Below are 23,027 nucleotides of genomic sequence, written 5' to 3' on the forward strand. Positions count from 1 at the left end.
GAGTGAACATTACATCTTCTCCACCCTATTTGTTATTGTATAACAAAACTTGTCGATTTCAATTTCAATTAAATTATCTGATTATTATTAAAAGAAGATGTGTTTATTTATTATTTCTATTGTAATTATTATTTTTATATCCGAAAATAATTCGGCATAATTAATTTCATACCTTTCGGTTGTTTTGCAATGTAGTATTATTTAAGAATTTTAATATGAAAATTTTATAGAACCAATAGATTTTTCTTCGCAAATAATGGAATCTTTTTACATATCTTTAAAAAGAGTAATAAATATTAACTGGTATTTTACTAATTTTGAAATTATTTTATGTAGATTTAAAATTGAAGTAGAGTGTAAAAAAATATTTTTTGATAAGAGTATCTTTATACTGTTTTATTCACAGATTAAGGCTTCATTGATAGTTTATTATTCGCTTCATTTTTTTACAGGTTTTGAATTTTTCACCATACCCTAAACTGTTGTAGTTACAGATTCTCACTCCAGTTTCATTATATTTTCCGTTTGCTTATAGGTCCCTTGTAACATCTAAAAGTAAATTAACAATTAACCAGGATTTATTTTTGACCATTAACTTATTTTCAGATAATTTTATGTTTGTTTTTTTTTAATTGCTTCATTTCCTGTATAACCATCTTTGTATAATTGTTAAAATTACATAATATGTTTATGTAGTTTTTAGAGAGAGTAAATAATTTTTCTAAATTATCTTAAACATCTCTAAATTATTAGTTACGCTAATTCATTTTAATATTTTCTTTATTATAATAATCTTTGGTCTACTGCAAAGTATAACTTCACGATCTGATATGAGCCACAAATCATTGTCATCGATTGCAAAACTATTCTAAATAATAACAAGTATCTAATGTCAGATAAGTCATTTAAGAATGAAGACGGGTTATTATTTTTTACTGAATATACTGTTGAATATTAGCATACTAACAATTCAGATTACAGATTATCTTCAGTTCAGCAAGTGATATAACTATTCTGTGTTACAAGTATTGTGATATTTTCGTTTAAGATCATTTCCCTTTAAAAATATAATTCTTGAGATGTGCTTCTTCTGTTTTAGATTGTTTTTACATGCGTTACCGACATTTAAAGGACTATGAGAGATGTTTTAAATTTAAAATAAATAGAAAATAAAGATGATAAGAAAGAATTAAAATGTGAAAATATTTAGCCTAATCTTATTTGCCTATGAATATGATTGCCATTTATTCTTCAACGAAATATTTTTCTTAAGTTCATAAAAATATATATTATGATCTTTATAAAAATTTATTTAACAATATAATAGCTTATCTCGGCTTAACATAACAAAATATCACAAAGTTCCATCGTAGCCAAGATGATGCTTAGTCCATTTTCAGTTTGTCACTATAGTCGAATATAGTTGTTCAGAATATCATCCTCCGTTAAAGCCACTACTGGCTTGGAACGGAGGGGGTGGTGTAGCGACCGGACACGCTACGAGGTGGGATCCTCCCCTCTGGAGGGAATCGAGATGTTCAGAATATCAACCCGCTGGATTGGTCTAGTGGTGAACGCGTCTTCCCAAATCAGCTGATTTGGAAGTCGAGAGTTCCAGCGGTCAGATATTTTTACACGGATTTGAATACTAGATCGTGGATACCGCGGTGTTCTTTAGTGGTTGGATTTCAATTAACCACACATCTCAGGAATGGTCGAAATGAGACCTGTACAAGATTATATTATATACTTTATTTGCACTCATACATAATATCATCTTCTGAAGTATTATCTGAACGGTAATTACCGGAGGCTAAACAGGAAAAAGAAAGTTCAGAATATTATCAGCTATTTTCAAAAGCAGTATTCTATGTTATAGGAAGGAATCTTAAAGAGACGTAGTAGTACGTCATAGACAGCTCTTCTTTGGGCACACAATATTAATAATATACATTTATTTATATTTTAATATGCTAATATATTTATCACTTTTATTTTACTACCCTAAAAGTTGTACAAATTACATTATACGTTTTCCATTCTTAAACCCAAAATTTTAGAATACACTATTAAAACCGCTATTCCTGAATTTGAATAAAAATCTATTCGAGAATTGAAATCGCGATCTATTTTCACAAGAAATGGTTGTTTTAATTAGTTGGTGCATATTAAAAGATCTACAATTTATTTCGTAAACAATGATATTTGAAGTACAAAATTTTTCATTGTACACCTCAGTATTTTTTACAAGTTTGATCGAGTTTTCTAGGTCTATTTTATATTACAAATTTCCATTGTGTACATTGAGATTAGGGCCTGTAAATTATAATTTGTAAGTTAAATTAATATTTTAAATTAAATTTATTGTTTTACTTCGTAGAAAGAAATTTGTAAAAATAAAAGTATGCTTTGATCTCTCAACGTTTTATATTAATTAATATTGCTACACCCATCTATCACTCATTCACTCGTTACCGCCCAACACGACGACTTATTGAAGTTCATAGCTATAATTTTCAGTTCAATCAATGACTATTTATAATAAGTAAATTTAATTTTCAGCTAATATCGGTATTCTTGCTACAGTTTAAAAAAAAATATTTTTAAAAACGTTCAGATAAAAGAAATAAAAACGAAACTATTTGTGTAGAAAGAAACGTTTCGTGTAAAATACCTATTAACGATACCTAATGATCACATAAGTAACCAATAATTGAATCCATGACTTCTATTATGTAATAATAAAAATATTCTTTTTTGCCCATGAGAATTAAATAGAATTCACATTATTTAATACAATAAGCTCATGAAAATGATTAATCTGATAGTAATTCATGGGTGAATAAATTTCTTTGATCATCTTCATGTGGTCGAACTAATTAGTCAAAGTTATTGTCACTAAAACACAGGGTGTGTTATTGATTTTATTATAATCCTGGTAGGATAACGTAAATTTTATCTCATTTTCTTTTCTGTTATTTATATTACCTTTTTATTTTATTCATCATTTTTTGCAATTTACTACAAAAATATTCATTACTAGATGAGAAATTCAATTTAAATATAAATAAAACGGAAACAAATATAACAAAAATTGCTGAATAATGATCGATTAAATAATAAGTTAGAGGAAAGAACAATTACATCAGGATGTCAACGTTATCAGAAATTATAGAATACTGTTGTTTAGGTAGTATAATCATAAGGAATATATGAATTAAGGTAGACATACTATAAAAGCTTACTAGGACAAGCAAATAATGCTTTCAAATGAAAACAAGGAAGCCTACTAATATAAAAAGTATAGCCAAGAATTTGGAAAAAAAATATTCTTTAAAAAAATGCAGCACTTTATAATAATGAAATATCTAAACAGGAAAAACAGAAAAGAAAAGAACAGAGATTTTAATGTGGTTTTACAGCAGGAAAGTTGTAAAAAAACGGGTCAGTAAAATTTGAAAATCAGGGGTCTGAGAACATATAAGAGGAGTAACGTTTTGTACAGAATCTTCAAAGAGATGGGCTAGGTTAATTGGTTAAGTATTGAGACATAGAAGTTTAGTTAATTAATCGTTTAATAAAATGAACAATAGCACGAGAAAAACTGGTAACTAGAATATATAAAACATACAATTGAAGAGCTGTGATGTAGTAAAGATTGTGCTATTAGAAAGTTAGCAGAGATCAAAAGGGAATGGAAAATATCAAGGCAGTTAAAATTTATATGTTAATTCAGGGGTACAAATTCGAATAAAATGACACTTACCAACGTTCCATTAAGAATTAAAAGGTTTTTGTAGTGTTCTATCGTAATTTCGTAGGTAATTCTACCTGTTATTAACAAAATATCCCATTATCAAATTATAATAATTTCGCAAGGGTTTTCTTATCTACACAAGAGATCTACCCCAAAATATTTGTAATCTATGCACAAAAAAAAAACCGTTGAATATATAATGCAACTTTTCAGACATTACTTTATACGGAATATGACATTTGAATTGAATTGTTTAATTAATAAAATAAAGTTTTTAATTTTGTTATAAATAAAAACGCAGAAAGATTTTCAAAAATCAAAATTTAAGTCGAATTATCAAGTTGAAATAAAAGCCGGTGTTAGGCAAGGTGACGGGACTTTCCTCAATAGTATTCAACTGTAATAATGAAAACAGAACGGATAAAATAAATTAAAAGCTTTTAATTACTGTCCAACACTCAAATCAAAAACAAAGAAATTAAAGTATTAGAAAATAAAACAATTAAAAGCGTAAATAAATACAAATATTTAGGATAAATAATAATCCCAGCAGGAATAGAAAAAGAGGTAAATGAAATCTAGAGTACAGAAAATGAAAATAGTTTATCATTTAATTGGAAACCTGTACAATAAAAAATCCATATCAAGGAAAGTTAAATTAAGACATTATAAAATAGTAATCCTTCCTGAAACCTTATATGGTTCAGAAAAGCTAAAATCATTCTCTAGCAAAACTATAAGCAGAGTTGAAAAAGAATTCTCAGAAAAATATATGGTACGAAATATAAAGATGAAATATACCCACTAAGAAAAGCGAAAGTGTTTAATGTAATAATAGAAATTACTGAAACAACAATGCGGAAATAAGGATAAAAATCTGTAGGAATCAATACAGAAGGAATTACCGACTGGCAATGAATGTTTTTAATTTTATTTATGAAAAAAGGAAAAAAAAACAAATTGGTACAAATAGGCAGAAAAAGACCTCGAGAATTAAAGATAAATAAAGTTTTTATATTTGAAGAGACACATTAAGGAATTAACATTAAGGGAGATGAAACTATGTTTCAAGAAAAAATAAAACACAAGAAATCTCACGTGAAGTGAAGAAAGTCGTAAAAAGCAGAGATAAGAGGAAATTTTTGGAAATGGGAAAAAAGGCAAATTAGATAAATGTTGCCGAAAGATGGCCTGAACGAAATAAAAAAATGTGCCCCTCAAACAAAAGTTACCTTCTCTTATATTAATTGATTTTAGCTGGGAGTACTGTACTTAAACTGTATTTTAAAATTCCGTTAAAATATTAATAACATAAAACTCTGTTATCTTTTGTTGTAGATAAATACATATTAAAACTTTCAAAGCAAATCTACGAATAAGACAAAACAGATATATTTATTTTGATTAAAGATATACAATTAGCATCATCTGACAATTATTTATTATCTTTATTTAGACTAACACTTATTTAGAAAAGGTTTGTTTGATGATAATTAATAATGTTTTTAATTCCATATACAGTCATAGAAATATTTAAGTAAATACCAAGCTGTATTCAATCCCCATCTTATCATTCGACCCGAACTACCGAATATTATTCTCTATATATGCGTATTTATATACTGTATAATTATAACTCTGTCTAAAGATTAAATACAGTTTATTTGGTTAATAGATAAGAATTCATCCGGCCGATTCAATGGTTTATCATGCAGTACCATTTATATTGTATAATTAGTCGTTTTTGTTTAAACAAGAAGGTTTTTGAGGTTTTGTTACACTAATGTTGTCCGCAATCGTAGCTTCTTATTACATTTTTATTCGGTTAATACAACGTGTTTGTCATTTTCTGAATGTATAGAACTTAAATAATGAAAAATATTTATTACAAGTTATTAAAGTAAAAATAAAACACAGTTTATTAATTTATTAAAATTTGGATTAAATAAATAAATTATATATATAGATAGATAGAGTGAGAGAGAGATTAGTGTTTATTATGGCACAAATTTCAAATTGATTTATTATATATTACACTTTTCATTTAGTTCCTACATAAATTGTAACTAATTTTGTTAACTATTCTGAATTCAGAATAACGTATAAAACATTTGTCGCGAAAATTTAATATAACAACATTTTAGCTTCCTAAAATTATATTAAACTGTTGTCTAAGTTTTAAAATTAAATCATACTCGTGTTTAAAATATTTATTGTAAATTTTTATTTCAACAATAAAAACTTTTAATAACCAAATGTATTTTCAATGTTTTACATGGAACTTGGGATTTCGTAAAATCTACTTACCATTATCTTAAAGAAACCGGTTTTTTTTCTAAAAAAAAGGAACCATTCTGTAACGGTTACTCAAAGGTGCATTTATATAACTTAAATTTACCTGATATTTTGAAAAAATTTCCTACCTTTTTGAGAACTATAATTTTGAAGCGTTTCCTTTCGATAATTGAAATATTTCCTCTTTTAATCACTAAAAACTATCTTATTCAATCTTTTCTTATGTTGATTAACAAGGAAAACACATTTAATTTAACAAGTTTTATCATAAAACAATGCATTACTTCTTGGATTGATAGATCATTCTTCGTACTTATTTTGTCAAAATGCATGCGAATAGTAAAATGTTAGAATGTTTTATTTATTATACTTAAAGTGTTTTAGGATATTTTAATATGAAAAAATGTTTTTTCTATCGGATTAAAAAAGAGTATTATTGTTGTTATAAATAAAGATTAATCTCACTTTGAAGATAATTTTTCCAGCTTCCTTTAACGAGTGATAACTTTATCGAATAAGCAGATATAAAATTTAATTTTAATGCAATTAAAATGATGAAGAACGAAAAAAATTGTATTCTTTATAAGATGAAATTATAACTATTCAGTTTGTATTCGGGTGCTGGGTGTTTTAAAAACCGTGTCGTGAATAAACGGGACATTATACATTGGGTATTGTGCTGTACATTTGTTTTAAATGAAAATTTGTGGGGCCAAATCGAATTTTATTCTTGTGACAAAACTTTTATGCATAAACTTATTAAAATAATAAAAACCATTTTTGAGTGGCAGACGCCCCAGTTAAAATTAAAAACACCTTTGCTCTGTGGTAATAGTAGTAGCAAATTTTGTGATCATAATCTTTGCAATTATGAGGTATTTATTAATTCTTATTAAATAAGATAAAGTTTATTTTGCGGGTTTTAAAATTTAACTACATTTTGTTTGAGCCATTATATTGGTACAAAGGTAGAAATTTAGGAAATAAATAGCAAGAACAACGTACTGATAGTATGAACATTCATCACAAAGTGTATTTAACATATAGAATCAACTTAAGTAATTTATAAATACATATATATGATGTAACCTATATACCCTATAAAAAATAGAGAGATGAAGACATCTTATTACTTAATGACCTTGAAATCTACGTAAAGGTGAGGTCAAGCAGCCGAGCCAGATGTACAACTCAGACAATTGAACTGGTCTTTCTTTTAACTCGTGCCTGAAGTGTGTTACTTATAATCTAGTTTTCCTCTCCCTGCATCTCTGACATCTGCCCTCTGGGGTGAATTTTTAAAGTATAATATGTTCTTTATCGGTAACATTATTCTATATTAATATGTTTTTATATTGCACTTTTTTATTATATTACTAACTACCATGTGTTTTTTCAATTTTTAAAAGACGAACATTTATTGTTATTCATGCACTCGCTAGACTATTTACTTACGTTATCTATTCTTTTTTTTAAAAATAATTTTAAAGTAATTATATTTCTGTTTAATGTATTAAACATAGACAGCACTCTTAATGAAGTTTAATCGTAATTATAAAAATGCTCCATAAAATGTTTGGTGTATTCCATTTTCATTTGAAGGCTACATAAACGTGTAAGAATATTCATAAGATTTTTAATGTCCTTTTTTAAGAGGTATAGTTTTACGGCTAAAATTTTATTTGATTTATTAATTTGTTTGCATTATTTTATCACTACGAAAGCAATATTTATGTAACTTTAATATACGTATTTATCTAATTCGTCTGTTGGAAAGTTTATTCTCTTTACCTGGATTGCCAAAAATTGTTTTTTAAAGTTATCCTACAAATACTATCAAAAGTATGTTTTTCAAACCCATCTAAAGGCCTCTACAATAAATAGACTAAACATTTCAATTGAAAAAGTAAAATGTTAATGGTAAGTGAACTCGATTAAAGATATATTTATGGTCCTAAGTAAGTCATGATTTATAAAATCATTTGAAAAAAAGATTATTGGAAAATTGTATGAAAAAATTGAATAAAAAAGGCGTAATAAACTAAAAAATTGTTACAATATAACCTCTCCTTTTTTATTGTAAATTTATGAGAAGACTATTTTTTTATATAAAATTTTATTTTAAAAATATAGATGATTATTCAGGTTTTATATAGCTTTCTTAAACTGTTAAAATATTCTTTTAGATTTAATTTTATCGCGTAACTTGTAATATTTTCGATTTAATTAGCACATGTTAAGAGTAACAATAACCTTTACGTCTTTATTGACAGAGTTTTGAGTTTCTGCGTGTTCTAGGAAGTGATCTGTTGTATGAATCACAAATACCATATAGCCGCAAGGAATTGAATTGACGTACACTTTGTCTAGGTTGTGACTCATCTCCACACATCTACGTATCGGCTTCACAGTGTTCGTTACATCTTCCATTACTAAATAATTATTAAATAACATTTATAACGTAATGCGATGTTGTCCTTTTTAACATCATCATTATAATATTTTATAACATACAATTAAAAAAATATATAAACATAATTTGTTACATAAATGCTGTTTATTAAAAGAAAAATAATGAATTGATTGCATTGTTAATTTTTCCAAGATTATATGAATTAAATTTTAACTTACGGAACACTATATACTTGGAATAAATTTATAATGAAACGAAAATGAATATCTAAGCCGATTCGTTAGTATGCAATAGTTGTATTATTAAGAACTGTTATGAAAATTCGTCGAAATCAAACCCATTTACCTAGTGTAATTTTATTTGGTATTTAAGGAAAAAATTAAACAGGGAATTTGTTTCTAATATAAATGGGGAATTCCGTTTTTCTACTTTGCGGTGAATCGAGTCTTAGAGTATTCCAATCTTTACTTTATTCGGTTTGATATCTATAGCTTACATGTGATAAGCAATTTAGTCCATTAAAAAAAATAACGTTACTTCATGATACTATGTAGAACGCTTGCTGTTACGAATGAATATTACGAACAAGGATGACGGGTAATTTTCTGATATCCATCAGAATTAATGATTTACAATCAAGTGATTAACAAACAAGCTTAAATTTCAAAAAAGGAAATAATATCTATTAATTGTTTTATAAGTTTAGGCGTGGCTATTTTGATATCTATTAAAAATCAATACGTTTGAATTATTGATCAGACGTTACGATTTAAAGTAAATAATATTAAAATTTCATAGAAATTATTGAATAAAAATATTGCATTGGTTTTCAACAAGTGATTTCAAATCTTGGAATAGTGTCAGGTTTCTATCACATTGATTGACTAGAATCGTTTAAAGGTGTGATAACGGCAAAAGGTCTGTTCATGACTGGATTCCATTTCTGAAACTAGATTACAGGAACGGACTGCAAAATATAAAACGATCCTTGTGACATATTTACCTTTAATAAAATGTAACAACTTAAATTCCTCAAATTTGTATATCTTAGAAACAGTAATATTTACCCTTAAAGTTTTTGTATAAGATAATGAAATAAGCTAGTAACATACAAAAATATATACACGAGCGTGTTCACATACACGCACGCACAACCAATACTATGACAATTGGTACAGATTACTCCACAAATGTTTTATTTATTAGATAGATTGAAAAATGGGCTAAAAATATTTTTTGGCTGCAGTTATTATTTGTAAGTGATATAAAGATTTTAGTTTCTTTTAACTCCTCCCAGTTTTGCAACTAATAGGAATAAGCTTTTTAATAGTTAATTTGACCTTTTAATAGTTTTTTACGGTGTAATTTTAAAAAAGTAATGATCCTTAATACTCAACCCAAAAAAATGGTTCTGTATCACTCCATCTATCAGTACAGGCCAACGTAATATCTACACAATGACATTCACCATAAATCTATTGGTAATTAGATATATACAAACCAATTTTAAATCTTATTGGATTTAGGTAAAATTAGCTTCTTGGATATTTATGCGCGGAGGAGAGATATTGATATTTAGAAAGAATGAAACAAAAGAAATAGATAGAAAAAAATAAAGAAAAAGCGAAAGAGAAAATTGAAATGGAAATAAAAGCTATTTTCCACGGTGTGGGATCATGTTTTTGTGTTTCATCCTTAAGTTCGTGGGTTCGAATCCCGGTCAGTCTTGGAAGTTTTTCACGTATACTATATCATTTAGTTCTCATTAGTAACTGTAACTGAAGTAATACTTAACAGTATTTCATTCGTCTAGTTCAGCATTGATCGTATTTAAAAACACGCGATGGTTTTCATTGCACGAGGAGTTGGTAACTCCAACATAACATTTTTCGTGTTTTGCTTAGGTATTATACTACAAGCGTATACGCTTGTAGTTGTGTATTTTACAGATTTAATGAGAATGTATTTTTAGGGAAATGTGACAGTAAAGACAGAAATTAATAGTAAAGTCGTCTATGGGATCACATTTAAATAGTGTTTTAAATCACCATCTTAAGCACTTATAAGATACAAAAAAAAAATCCCTAAAAAATCTTTAATTTACAAATGTAAACAACTTTAGTGTAATATATAAATAAATAAATTCTAGTATCATAATCGTTTGGGTTTTTAATGTTATAACTTTCAATTTATCTTTCAGTTGAAAAAATGGCAGTTGGTAGAGTAAGTCAATTTATAATACTCATATGGGCATCCTACCCTACCCTAGCATCTACCTGGTTAATGTGTTAGCTGAGTCAGTCTTATTTTGAGTTTTATTGATCAAGCGGGTAGAGTCAAAGATAATGAGTGCAATGTGTATATATGTGTTGTGCACGTGTGCGATCATGTTAGCGCGTCCGAAAGTCGGACAGGATGAGGGCAGCCGTTAGTGTGGAGGCGAAGTGATAGCGATGTGTACGTTACCTCTGCACCTGCCACTTTTTTTTAGAATTATTATTATTCTTTAAGCAACTCAGTTCATTTGTAGTTGTAGTAAATTAAATAATATTTATTATGATTTCTTTTAAATTATTTTACTATTATGGATCCTTATTAGCAAACTACTTTATATAATTGCATTTTATTTTTTGTTTAATTTTACTATAATTTCAACGGAAAATTTTGGAACTTGCGCAAATGTGCTTTAAATTATTTAAGATAAAATAAGATATAGAATTACATTTACCGTAAACGTTAACGTAAAATTATCAATAGAATATTTATATTCCAATATTGTGTAAGCACACGATGAATATTTTTTAATACAGCTATATGAACTTAGAATGTAAAATGATTTAATGCAACTTTTTACCGGTCACTCACCCACGTCGCCCACGAACGGTCATTGCTGTGTACGTCAGTTATAGTATATTAATTTTTTCATATAATCATATTCCAGGTGAACAGTTTTAATTGTTTTTATTAAATTTTTAATAATTAATGAATCTTAGCTTTAAAAAAGATGTACAATTTTTAACGAGGACGTAATTTATCTTGAAAGTGGTTTATACATACTCTTAAAAGTTTTCCTTGTAAGTTGTTAACCTTGAGTGTCTTCCGATCTTTCTGCAGATCGTTTTCAAAAACTGCCAAAGCTACATATTAATAAAAAAACAGAGTATATATTTAGCTCCAATAATGTTCATCTTACATTTTACGAAAACCCATAAATAGGAACAAATAAAAATTTGATTTTATAATGATGTAACATTATTCTTAAGCGTAATGATCTTTCATGGCACTAAGATTTAACGCACAACCTCGAGATTAGCTACAGAATTTGAATTTATATGTTTTATATTTTCAAACCAAATTTTAATGAAACATAATATTATTAAGAGTAACCTATGAAATAGGTTACTCTATGAGTAAAATGCTCTATTTTTCTTTAACTATATCTCCCAAATTATTACACATATCGACATGAAACAAAAATTAAAGTCCGTCTTATCAAGTTCTAACAAAAAGTCACATTACACAACTTCCGCATGTGCCCCACCAGTCACAGGAAGGATATCCGGCCGATAGGCGATTTCTTGCCATGCTTGTTGAAGCATTTTTGGGGTGATGGTTGAAATGGCCATTCCGAAAGCTTTCGCGCGGCTCCTGGATGTTTGCTACTTTTGAACATGTCAAGATTCCTGGTAGGCGGAATGGAAGAGGTGGTTCAATTCCCTGGTTTCCCAGATCGCCAGACATAACACCTCTGGACTTCTTCTTCTGGGGTTATATCCAAGACAGGATGTATACGATAAAAGTAGAAAACATCCAGGAGCTGGGTAAGAGCGTTCGGGGAATGTCATTTCAGCCGTCACACTAGAACTGCTTTAACGAACATGGCAAGAAATCGGCTAAATAAACAGCCGATAGGCTGGAACCTTCTTCGGGTGAATGGTGGAGCACATGCGGAGTGATATGACATAATGCGACGTTTTCTTAAGACAGGCTTTAATTTAATTTTTGTTTCATGTTGATACGTGTAATATTTAGGGAGATATAGTTAAATAAACATAGGGCATCGCATTTAAAATGGGACACTGTATAAATATTACAATTCTCTTACGAATTTAGGTAATATTTTTTATATAATTTTACCGATCGAATTTTTTATCGATAAGTTATCAGTAAAATTTTTTGTCCGTAAAAGTTTTATTTTTATTTTCACTGCTAACATTTCTTTCTTTCGTTAGGTAATTTTGTAGCTAAAGTATAATTGCAATATTTTTCAGCGTTTCACTGAATTCCCTTTTTTTTAAAGGGTAGCATGGTTCTCAACTTTAGACTTTTTTTAAAATGGCGTTTTCATACGGTCACTGTTTTCTGAAGGCCTAGACATTTTTAAATAAAAACAAAATTGATTGTTTTATGAAAAATTATTTTTAGATTCTTTCCATTTTATACTGAATTTTAACAAACCGAAACTTTCAACAACTTTGTATTTATAAAATAAACGTTTTAAATATTATAAAATTGAGTTATTGATCTTAGTTGATATTGAAAGGTTTATCTAGCGAAAAAAATAGTTTTACTGCAAAGAAAAATTGTGAATACAATATCAAAGGACACTTGATATCTTTGACCAATGAATGTTGAGAAGTTATTTCAAATTCTTCCTATAACCTTCGTATTACTTTTATGTTTTTCAAAACTGTTTTTGCAAATAAGGTATCGGAGGAAAAAATAAATTAATTGAAAACCAACGTAAGGTTAAGTACTTAACAGTGTTGACAAAGACCCAATGCGATATGAGGGGAGTAGGACGCTATTTAAAACCACATTAAGAAGGTCTGAGAAATAAATTTTTTGCTTATAAAAGTAACACGAAAGAGTGAAGCATCAAAGCATTGCCACCGAGAGACAGGCTGGAAAAGGTGTATGTTATCAGGATTAAAACGGATCAGAGAGGGTCCAAGACAGCGTTGGCTTGGAAACAGGAATTTCTTCGTTACCTTACTTTTCCATTTCTCTGTCCAAACAAATGTAGCAGCCACCGTTTACATATGAAAATTGTTGTAAAACATCATTCTAACTACGTCTATTCGAATAAAAAATAAATCTTACTGTAAAATTTAATTAAATTCGGAAAACGTTTTGCCCGGAATGCGTCACTAACACAATAACAATGTGCCTAAAGTTAGAGTAAAAATAAGAACTTCCTTCGTTTAATCAGCTGAAAATTTGAAATAAAACAAAAAGTAATTAAAAAAAATATATTTTTTAATTTCGATTGTTTGAAATCTGTGTCAAATTGAGGGTTAGTAATTTGCCGTTAGATGTTAGTAGTTAATATTATAACTATTTGAATATTTATTCAAATATATTTATTTATTGTATTTATTCCTGTTACAAATAATCCAAGGAATAATAATAAATCACATAAATAATGAAATACTTATTCTATAGAGTGACTAAGAAATAATTTTTGAATAATAATTTAAAGAACTATTAACTTTTTTTTTAAAAAAAAGAATAAAAAAATAAATAAATTTCTTATCATTTACAGGTTACTTTGAGGTGGATATGCAATCGTTCTACAAGCATGTTAGACATGGCAACAGAAATATCTTCTCCTGCCTTGGTGGTACATAGCAGCTCCCAAGGTAAGTCCTTTTTTCCGAATATTAATTAGTTCAATTATTAAAAAAAAGAAAAATTAAACATGTATGTGTGATAAATTGTAGGTAAATTAAAGATCCTCAAATAATATTCTTATTTTTAATTTCGTGGATTAAGTAAGTAATTAATAGATAAAAATGTAAATAAGAAATTTTTTAATCATTTTAAAAAATAATTAATTTCTTATAAATTTACGTGTCGGCTACTTCAGTAGTGTTTTATTTTTATTATATTGTTCTGTATATATATATATACATACACACACATTTTTTTTAATAAGTTTCAATTTCAAAGAAACTCGGAAATATGGACTGTAATATTTCAATGTGGGAACAATTTCAAAATTTTACGTAGTTTATATTTTCTCTAACATGGAGGCTTTTGTAGGCTATTTCCCCTATAAATAAATATTTTAATGAACAATTTAAAACTTTGTTAAAAAATAATACTTTTATTTCAATAAGTATAGTAAAAAAGAGATAGTGGTGTAATGAGTAACGATTATTAATATTCTTTTACTCTGCAGTATAATTAAGGTCATCCATCCCTTGGGGTTAAATATTTATTTTTTAATATATACAAACTCTTAAATCGAGGGGCTCGAGAATAAAATAAAATAAAAAAAAAACAATCTATTGTACTCTTTGAACGATATAGGAATCGTTTCTAATTACGACTAAACATTTGCTTTTTGTGGACTTTTACATTCATTATCATTTAATTTTTCAATTTAGTTATTTTACGTTTTCATTATTCAACATTTTTGATATTCAACTCTAAGCACCTTTTTGATTGTACTTGATATATCAGCCGAATACTAAGAACTTAAGAGACATTTTAATTTACGTGTAATATTTAATTATCTTAATGACAAAATTTTAATGAACGAACTTTTCTGGATTCGATTTATTTGTTTATTAATATTAGGGAAGAATGAAAATAAATAAATATTATTATTAATTTTTTTTTAATCAAATATGGAACTACATGTTTGAATATATGTATTTTATTTTTATAAAAAAGTTCAAATTTTTTTGATCTGGATTCTGATCTTATTTATTAGATACAAAAATTAGCTTGAAATAAGTTGTAGAGTGTAAAAATTACTTGCTTTAATCATACATAAAATATTGAATTATACATATTAGGAGTTTAAAAATCAAGTATGTGATCAGTTTTCTTTATTATTCATTGTAAAAAAAAAGAAAAATAATTTTACTAGTGTGTTTTTTCCCAATAGAACAATCGTTACATTACTATTGTGTTGTTATTATTTCAGTGTACGTTACGAAATAATTTTGATGACTATGAAGGAAATCGAATTATTAACCTACTTGTGTCTTATTATTAAAGCAGCTTACAATCAGTAAATAATTATTGCATGCATAATTAACTAAAGATTTTGTTATATCTTAGCGCAAATAAACTCTTCTTTTAGAATAAATATAGTATCTCCAAAATTAAATTTATATTTAAAATAAAACATTTTATTTCAACAGAAAATTAACTTATTGAACATATAACCGAAAAATTCGAAGCTGAATTATGAACCCTAATTATTTAGGGTTCATAATTTTACGGTATAATTAATTGAAAATCAGTGTTGTTTTATTTTTATGATATTTTCTTGGATTGATCTTTTTTGTATGATATCATTAGAATAAAATTAAAAGACATTTTTATGAACCTTTTCTATTTACTTTAAGTTAGTGAAAAGATCTTATAATCTTGCCAAATTATTAGTTTTCTTTTGGAGGTGCTAGTGTTTTCTTTGCGATATGTCCCTTTTAGTTAAACCCGTCTTCTCAACATTTGTACGTTATTAAAAAAAAAAAAAATGAGTGGTTACTTAAAAAACAATCCTTCGACAATTTATTTTCAATCTATAAGTTACGAGTTGTATCTTAATTCACTTGTTAATTTACTAAAACATAAATTAACAATTAATAATACTTCTACTACAATATAGATTTTGGATTTTTTTTTATAGATTTGATTTATATAAATTGGCATCGAAATACACGTATAAGTTTTTATTTTTTTTACACCATTATTGTACTTTTTTAATAACAGCTGGGACCACCGTTAGGTTTGCTTCAGAAAATGCGATGAAAATACTATTTTCTAGCGTGTGAAAATGCCTTGCCCTTGACTAGAATTCAAACCCGAGATATCCGGATAAAAAGGCCGAGACGTTACCACTCGCGCCACGGATGCCGGCACCGTTATTTTACTTAATATTCATAGTTTTCATAAAAATGTTTAAATATATAAGTTAATCTCTAAAAAAAAAAAGTAAAAAATTTTGGCCGAAAAATTTAATTTTCTTAATCTAAATAATATGTAGGTTTGTTACACATCTCAAGCTGTAAATTTATACTATTAAAAAGATAATAGTATTACATACTATAAAAAAATGATTAAATCATTCTCATACAAGATTATCAGCATAGATTTTTTCTGTATTACTAAATAGAGAATTAAATATATTTGAAACAAAACAGAATGGTTATTCTTTCATTCACCTCTTTTATTATTTATATTTCATCGATATATATATATATATATATATAAAGTATGTATATAATAAGTATATTTATATTAGCCCTTTAAAACAAAACATCATGCTATCTATTTACAGTTTCCAAGAGGGTGTTTTTTACTATAACGCTTCGCAGCGGTTTGTTCCGACTTACTTTTTTAAGAAATTTCATATAATTAAATAATAAATAAAATTTCAACATTAGAATAATCTTTTACTCATTTCTTTAACTACAATACAGGCCTATGTATAAAATCACTGAAATAACCTCATTAACTGCGTATTTATAAATGCAATCTTCAATTGTTTTATTTTTCAGAAAAAAAAATATTTTTAATTGGTTTTAAATGGAAAACTAAACGTGCATCTTTTCAATATTCATGGAAATTTTATTTGTATAATTTGAATGTGAACAATTGTTCTATTTTATATATACATATATAAACAGAATCCTTTTAATTTATTTCTACATACTAATTACTACACCAGCACTTCTAGATGCAAAATTGTTGATATCCTTCCACAATATTTTTTTAAAAACAAAAAATTAATATTTTAGCATGTTAAATAAAGCAATGCTTGATAGCTGAGTCAACAGAAACTTAAAATGGTCTTAACCTCGAAAAAATAAATTATTGAAACGGGTTCGGAAAAGTATGTACAATAAAAGTGTGCTCTAGCGGACATAAGCGAATAACTACTTAATTAATTTATTAACAAATTAAAGAAAATTATATTGTAAAATTCGATAGGGCCCTTAGCTTTGCTCGTAAAAAAACGTTCCGGGAGGTTTTTTTATGCGAAATTTCCTCATTTATTTATTGGTACTTTTTATTTTTACACGTGATTAAAAATATAGCCGCTATTGGCGAAAAACTAAAAAAAAGTCCTTAATCTGTTAATTAACAAATTAACATGTCCGCTAGTGCACACTTATTCTGTATATTTTTCGGAATCCATTCCAATCATTTATTTGCTGTAGTAAATTTTTCGAGGTTAAAATCTCTAATGACTCAGCTATGAAACAATTTGAACCGAGTACCTTCCTGAATGAAAAAGCAGGAAGTACTATCATTCGTCACACGGAAGTCGAATTAGCAAACATGAATAATAACCTTAAAGATATTGGAAATTTTTTTACTCAGTTTTTTTTTTACTTTATTTGTAACTTCAAGGAGAATCTTACATGATTTTTTTCAAATAAAAGTCAAAATCAGCTTATGCTTGTTTATTCTACCGGTTTTCTGGCGTGCTATTAAATTTTAATTATTCATTATTGTAACTTTTAATATTGACTACTAATACTTCGTTATGAATTATAATATCAATTTTTATCTGTTCTTAGTTCCTCTCTCTCTTTTTTTTTAATAGGTTGTTAATTTATGTTTATCTTTTTTTGATAACTATAACTTATATTATTCATTATCATATGGGTTTACAATTTTTTTTTTATAAATTAAATTGTTAAAGATAATACCCTAGTGCTACCTATCATAATAAATATTATTATGCAGTAAGAAAACAATGCGGTTTCCCGTATTGATAAGAATTCGACCGCATTAAAATACGGTGGAATGATGAACCCTTACTACAACCACATCCTGTACTGTCTGATTTGTTCAAATGTTCTTGACAACCTGAATACTCTTTAAATATTATAGAATCTTTACTATATATAGACGGGGTTTGAATAGGAAGTGCTAAATGGCTTACTTTGTATTGTTAGACTATACTATTCTACTTCCTTCATATTCTATATTGCAGTAGATAAATTGGTAGAATGTACTAACTACAAGTAAGTCTAGTCTGCTATTTATAGTTCATAGTCTAGATAGAAAAAAAATCATCGACCACAATTTTAATCCTTAATGAGCAATTAGGTAGCCCTATTAGAACCGTAAAAATTACCATTTATTCGTAAAATTTTAATTGCTTCATATTATAATAAAATTTGATAATCAAATATTAATAATTTAATCAATATTTTCGTTATTAAAATTTTGATTTCAGTACATGATGACTTCCTTCCTCATTTTATTTCGGATAAAAAAATCCTATAATTAGTTTGTAATTTCCTTCGAGTTGTGTTTTCCTTAGTAAATATTGTTTACAGATTAGTATTTTAAATCTAAATAGTAAACAGCTCTCTTAGTACAGTTTTTTTAAACAAAATTTGATTTTTTATTTCATCAGGAAGGTTTAGAATTCGAATCCTGTGTTTTACTCGCTTAAAAAATTTATTTTTTTATTTTCTCGCATAAGCTGAAAGTTTAACACAAAAGAAAAAAAAACAGTGTTTAATACTCCTCTGTATCTGTTACAAATTGATTTAATTATCTTTGTATGTTGTTTACCTATTGATATAAATAACTTACATTTACAAAAAAGTATAAATGCATATAGTATGCTGATGTATTTAAAAATTAAAGCTTTTAAGGTAAGAAACGTCCACATCTAATCTCCATGCTGCACGACATTTTATACAAAGTGTGTTTAAAAAAAAAAGAAATAATTTCAGGAAAAATTCTACTTTGAAAATAAATAATACAATTTATATAAATATTAGTTTAGACACACTTTGTTTCTGAGTTGCGGCTACACATTTATGTAGCACTGATTTCTGTTCCAGCATTATGTGTTTTTTGATGTAAAGAAAATAAAAATAGGGTTCCAGAGCTGTCTCCAATATTTTCTTAGAAATCGTTGTACAGAATTCTTAAAAAATATTTTAGTAAAGGACATTTAAAACAATTAAAATTGAAGAAGTTTGACATTTGTTTAATAATATTTTTCATTAGAAAACAAAAAAGTGTTACTCAGATGATATGCATTCATTGTATTTTATTCAGTTCAGTAAGTTTGCAAAATAATTCAAAAGTAATAAAAAAAATTTATATTTTTTGATAAGCTGATTTTTTAAAAATTAATCTAGTTTTTTAATTTCCAATATGAAATAGTTTCTTTTTTTTACTTTTTTTGTTTTTATATGTAACTTTACTTTAAAGATCGTTATCAAAGTGGAATTTATTTATTATTATTTTTTTTTTTTAATTCAAGACAGTTAATTTTGTTACAGTTTTTATTTATTTTGCAATACTAAAATGATTTTTGGATTAGTTATGAAATTTCTGTCACTTTTTGGCCTGTTTTGTTTTAAGTAAACAAGAATTTCGTACACTTTTTTTCTCTCATTTAACTTATATATATTTTCTCAGGATTGAATTTTCAGTAAAGTTATTCACAAAATTTTATTTATATATTAACAATTTAACGAAATAAGTGTACTACTCGAAACGTAATGAAAACTTCAATTGTTTGAGCATTATAATAATTTTCTGGAAAAATACTACAAATATAATTTTAGGCTCATCTTTTTTATATTAAAATATATATAGATTTAAATATATATAAAATCTTCATTTTTACCATAATTATTGTTCCAAAAATATTAGAATTTAGGACAATATTTTCGCTAGCTATAACTATAAAATAAAATATTTTCGGACCTATGCCTTTTTTATGAACCGTTTTTCATATTTTCACTACTGAAATTTATTGTGAATTTTTTTTTTTAAAGCATTATATCAAAACTTATAAAAAAAAGTATATTTTAAAAGTATATTTTTCTAATATTGGATTGATTAAGGATAGTATACACTTTACTAAACATAATTTAGATTTTTAGTGGTAATCGTGGAAATTATTGTGGCTGTTTCTTTTTGACAGCTATATGTAAAAGTAATAAAGTTTTGTATATTTGCGTGAGTATAACAATGATTTCAGTACTGTAGACCAATAAGGCACGATTTATTTTTTTCTACAACGTAGTTTAACTCGTAATATTCCAGTAACTGATAAATTAGCAGTTTCAAAAAAATATTTTTTTGATGATAATGATGATTCGCAAGACTATAATGATGACGATTGTGATAATATATGTATGAGTATAAATTAAGGATTGATAGATAAAACTGGGAGAGGGGAACAAGACCAACCGGGTCGTGGCCGGCCGGTGGAGTATGGTTTGTTTTCTGGTTTGTTACTATGGTTACCGAATGGCATCTGACAATACACGTGTCTCTAGGCAACTGACGATCCACAATAACTACCTACATCGCCTATTGATTGATTCTCTTACATTGTAATTTGTTATCGCTTCTACTCATTTTTGAATTTAAAACCGGATTCTTAGAAATACATTATCTGATGAACATATTGTAATCCAATTTCCTGCAATTAATCAAAATATAATATATAACTCGTTTCTCTATTTATTACTTTGTTATCTATTATAAGACGTATAAAACCGCATTTATTATCTAAATATTGTTGCATACTGAAAGATCATCAATACTTATTAAATTCGTTATATGTTTGAATACGAGTATTTATTGATACAGTATCCCATCGATTTATTTTTGGTATATAAAATTTATTGCAAATAATTAAAATATTGAATCTTCAAATATAGTGGTCATGATGTGTTTTTATTTGGAATGTCTGTTAAAAGTAAACCATTTTTAATCAGAAATATATCAAAGCAAAGACGCATTAACAGTTTTTTTGTTCGGCTATCTAGAAGTGTTTCATAACCTGTCTGTTTTACAAAAATATATTCAGGGAAAAGTATTTATTCAGAATTGTCTAAATAAATCTATTTATTCTAAAAATAATTAACTTAAATTATGCCAATGTAATATTTATTAACTAGTACATTTATAAATAATTAATATAAAATAAAAAAGTGGTCAGAGAAAAAATATGCCTAAGTGCTAAATAAAAACATAGCTGGACCAGGAAGAAGTTTGTTTCTTCGTTCTAATTAGCCTATGTATTTATCATCCTGATACTGAAAAGTCATCACTGTTGTCAATTATCATGATGTTCCTCTCTACTGCTAAAAGTCTGTGTTTTTTTATAAAGCCAACCAAAACAGATAAGTTTGGCTGTGGCAACAGAAATAATCAGTTCCTTTTCCAAACCAACACACTTCCTGAAAGCTTACACTAAAGAAAATTATTTACATGTAATATTCTGCCAAATGGGAAGTCTCTTAAATCATTGTAGTTTCCAATCATTCCTATTCAATTCCTGCCCTTTGGTCTTCTTATTCCCTCCATTCTTTACTTTGTCCATCACTTTCAATTTTTTCCTTCTCTTTAAATTGTTTCTTCAGGAGTAATTAATAATTCTTTCCCTTTCAGAACACATGCGATTTAGTTTGATTTCCTCCTTTGACTTACATATGTAGGATTGCTCTATCCTCAGCAATTCTGATAGGATCCATATATTTTATTTTCTCCATTTTACTCCATACCATTCAAAAAACTTTCAATTTCTCTTTTTCTCTCCTTCAGGATGTTTATGTTCCAAATGCATAGAATCAAATTTTCTTCACCTCTAAATCCACATTGTTACATAATAATTATTTCTTCTTGTTTAAAGCTTTCTTTGCCTTTGTTAATTCTTTTCTTAATCTTTAATTTACCCTCCATTTTTTCTTAGCTTTTCCCCTTCTCACTACTTCTTCAATTGATTCTTATTTCTCCTTTGATTATCTTAACTATTGTGCTTTCTATATTTTTTATCCTCATAACTTATTTATTTTACCAATAATTTTATACTTTACCATTTCAAAATTTAACATATAAAAATAACGCTGCTCTAATGTAATGATTAACATTTTAAACACACCTACTTATAAGTTTATGTTTATTCAAGTTATCTGGAGACTATTTCTTTAATGAAATATAATAAAACAAGTGTGAGCTATGAAGATGCATTATTTAGAAATAAATGTATTATATAACTATTTAGTTTTTTTGTTTTACTTGTATGTGATTAAACTCCCATATGATTAAGAGGTTTCATCATCTGATTCCAACCTGAAATCATAAAATACAATATCCATCTAATTGATACAGTATACTGGATGATCATTTGAAAAGTTACCACAATTATTATTCAACAGTCAATCAATTTTTTATTTTATTTGTACCAAATTACTTGTCATTCAAAGAGCCTTCTGACGAAGAGTGACATGCTATATCGTCTCATTTAAAAAAGATAAGTTTTCAATCCTTAAAAATTTAGAAAACTTTTGAGGGTAAAATTTGTGTTGGTAATTTTAAAAATAATTTTCTCAGTTTTAATCTACAGATTATGATTATTTCACATGTTTTAAGAAGTTATATCACATAATTTTACAGTTATTTTTGTTGGGCTGAAATTTGAATGTTAAATAAAGAGCAATAATGAGAAGAAATAAACTGGAAACCATCTCTTTCCTGATTTCTTTAATAATGAATGATATTTTTGTTAACATTTAGGATGTGTATGTTTTTATTGGGTGTATTTATATC

At 26.8% G+C, this 23,027-nt stretch overlaps 1 protein-coding gene across 1 annotated transcript in view; it reads left to right on the top strand.

Moving 5' to 3' along the window:
• Window positions 1-23,027, top strand: part of LOC142333225 (uncharacterized) — a 121,436-nt gene that overhangs the window by 73,803 nt on the left and 24,606 nt on the right. The window contains exon 2 of the mRNA XM_075380214.1: window positions 14,011-14,107. Within this exon, the coding sequence (XP_075236329.1) occupies window positions 14,047-14,107 (61 nt within the window). The 5' untranslated portion in view covers window positions 14,011-14,046. The remainder of the gene's footprint in view (window positions 1-14,010; window positions 14,108-23,027) is intronic.

The sequence above is a fragment of the Lycorma delicatula genome, chromosome 1 (assembly GCF_047948215.1).
Source record: "Lycorma delicatula isolate Av1 chromosome 1, ASM4794821v1, whole genome shotgun sequence".
NCBI lineage: Eukaryota > Metazoa > Arthropoda > Insecta > Hemiptera > Fulgoridae > Lycorma > Lycorma delicatula.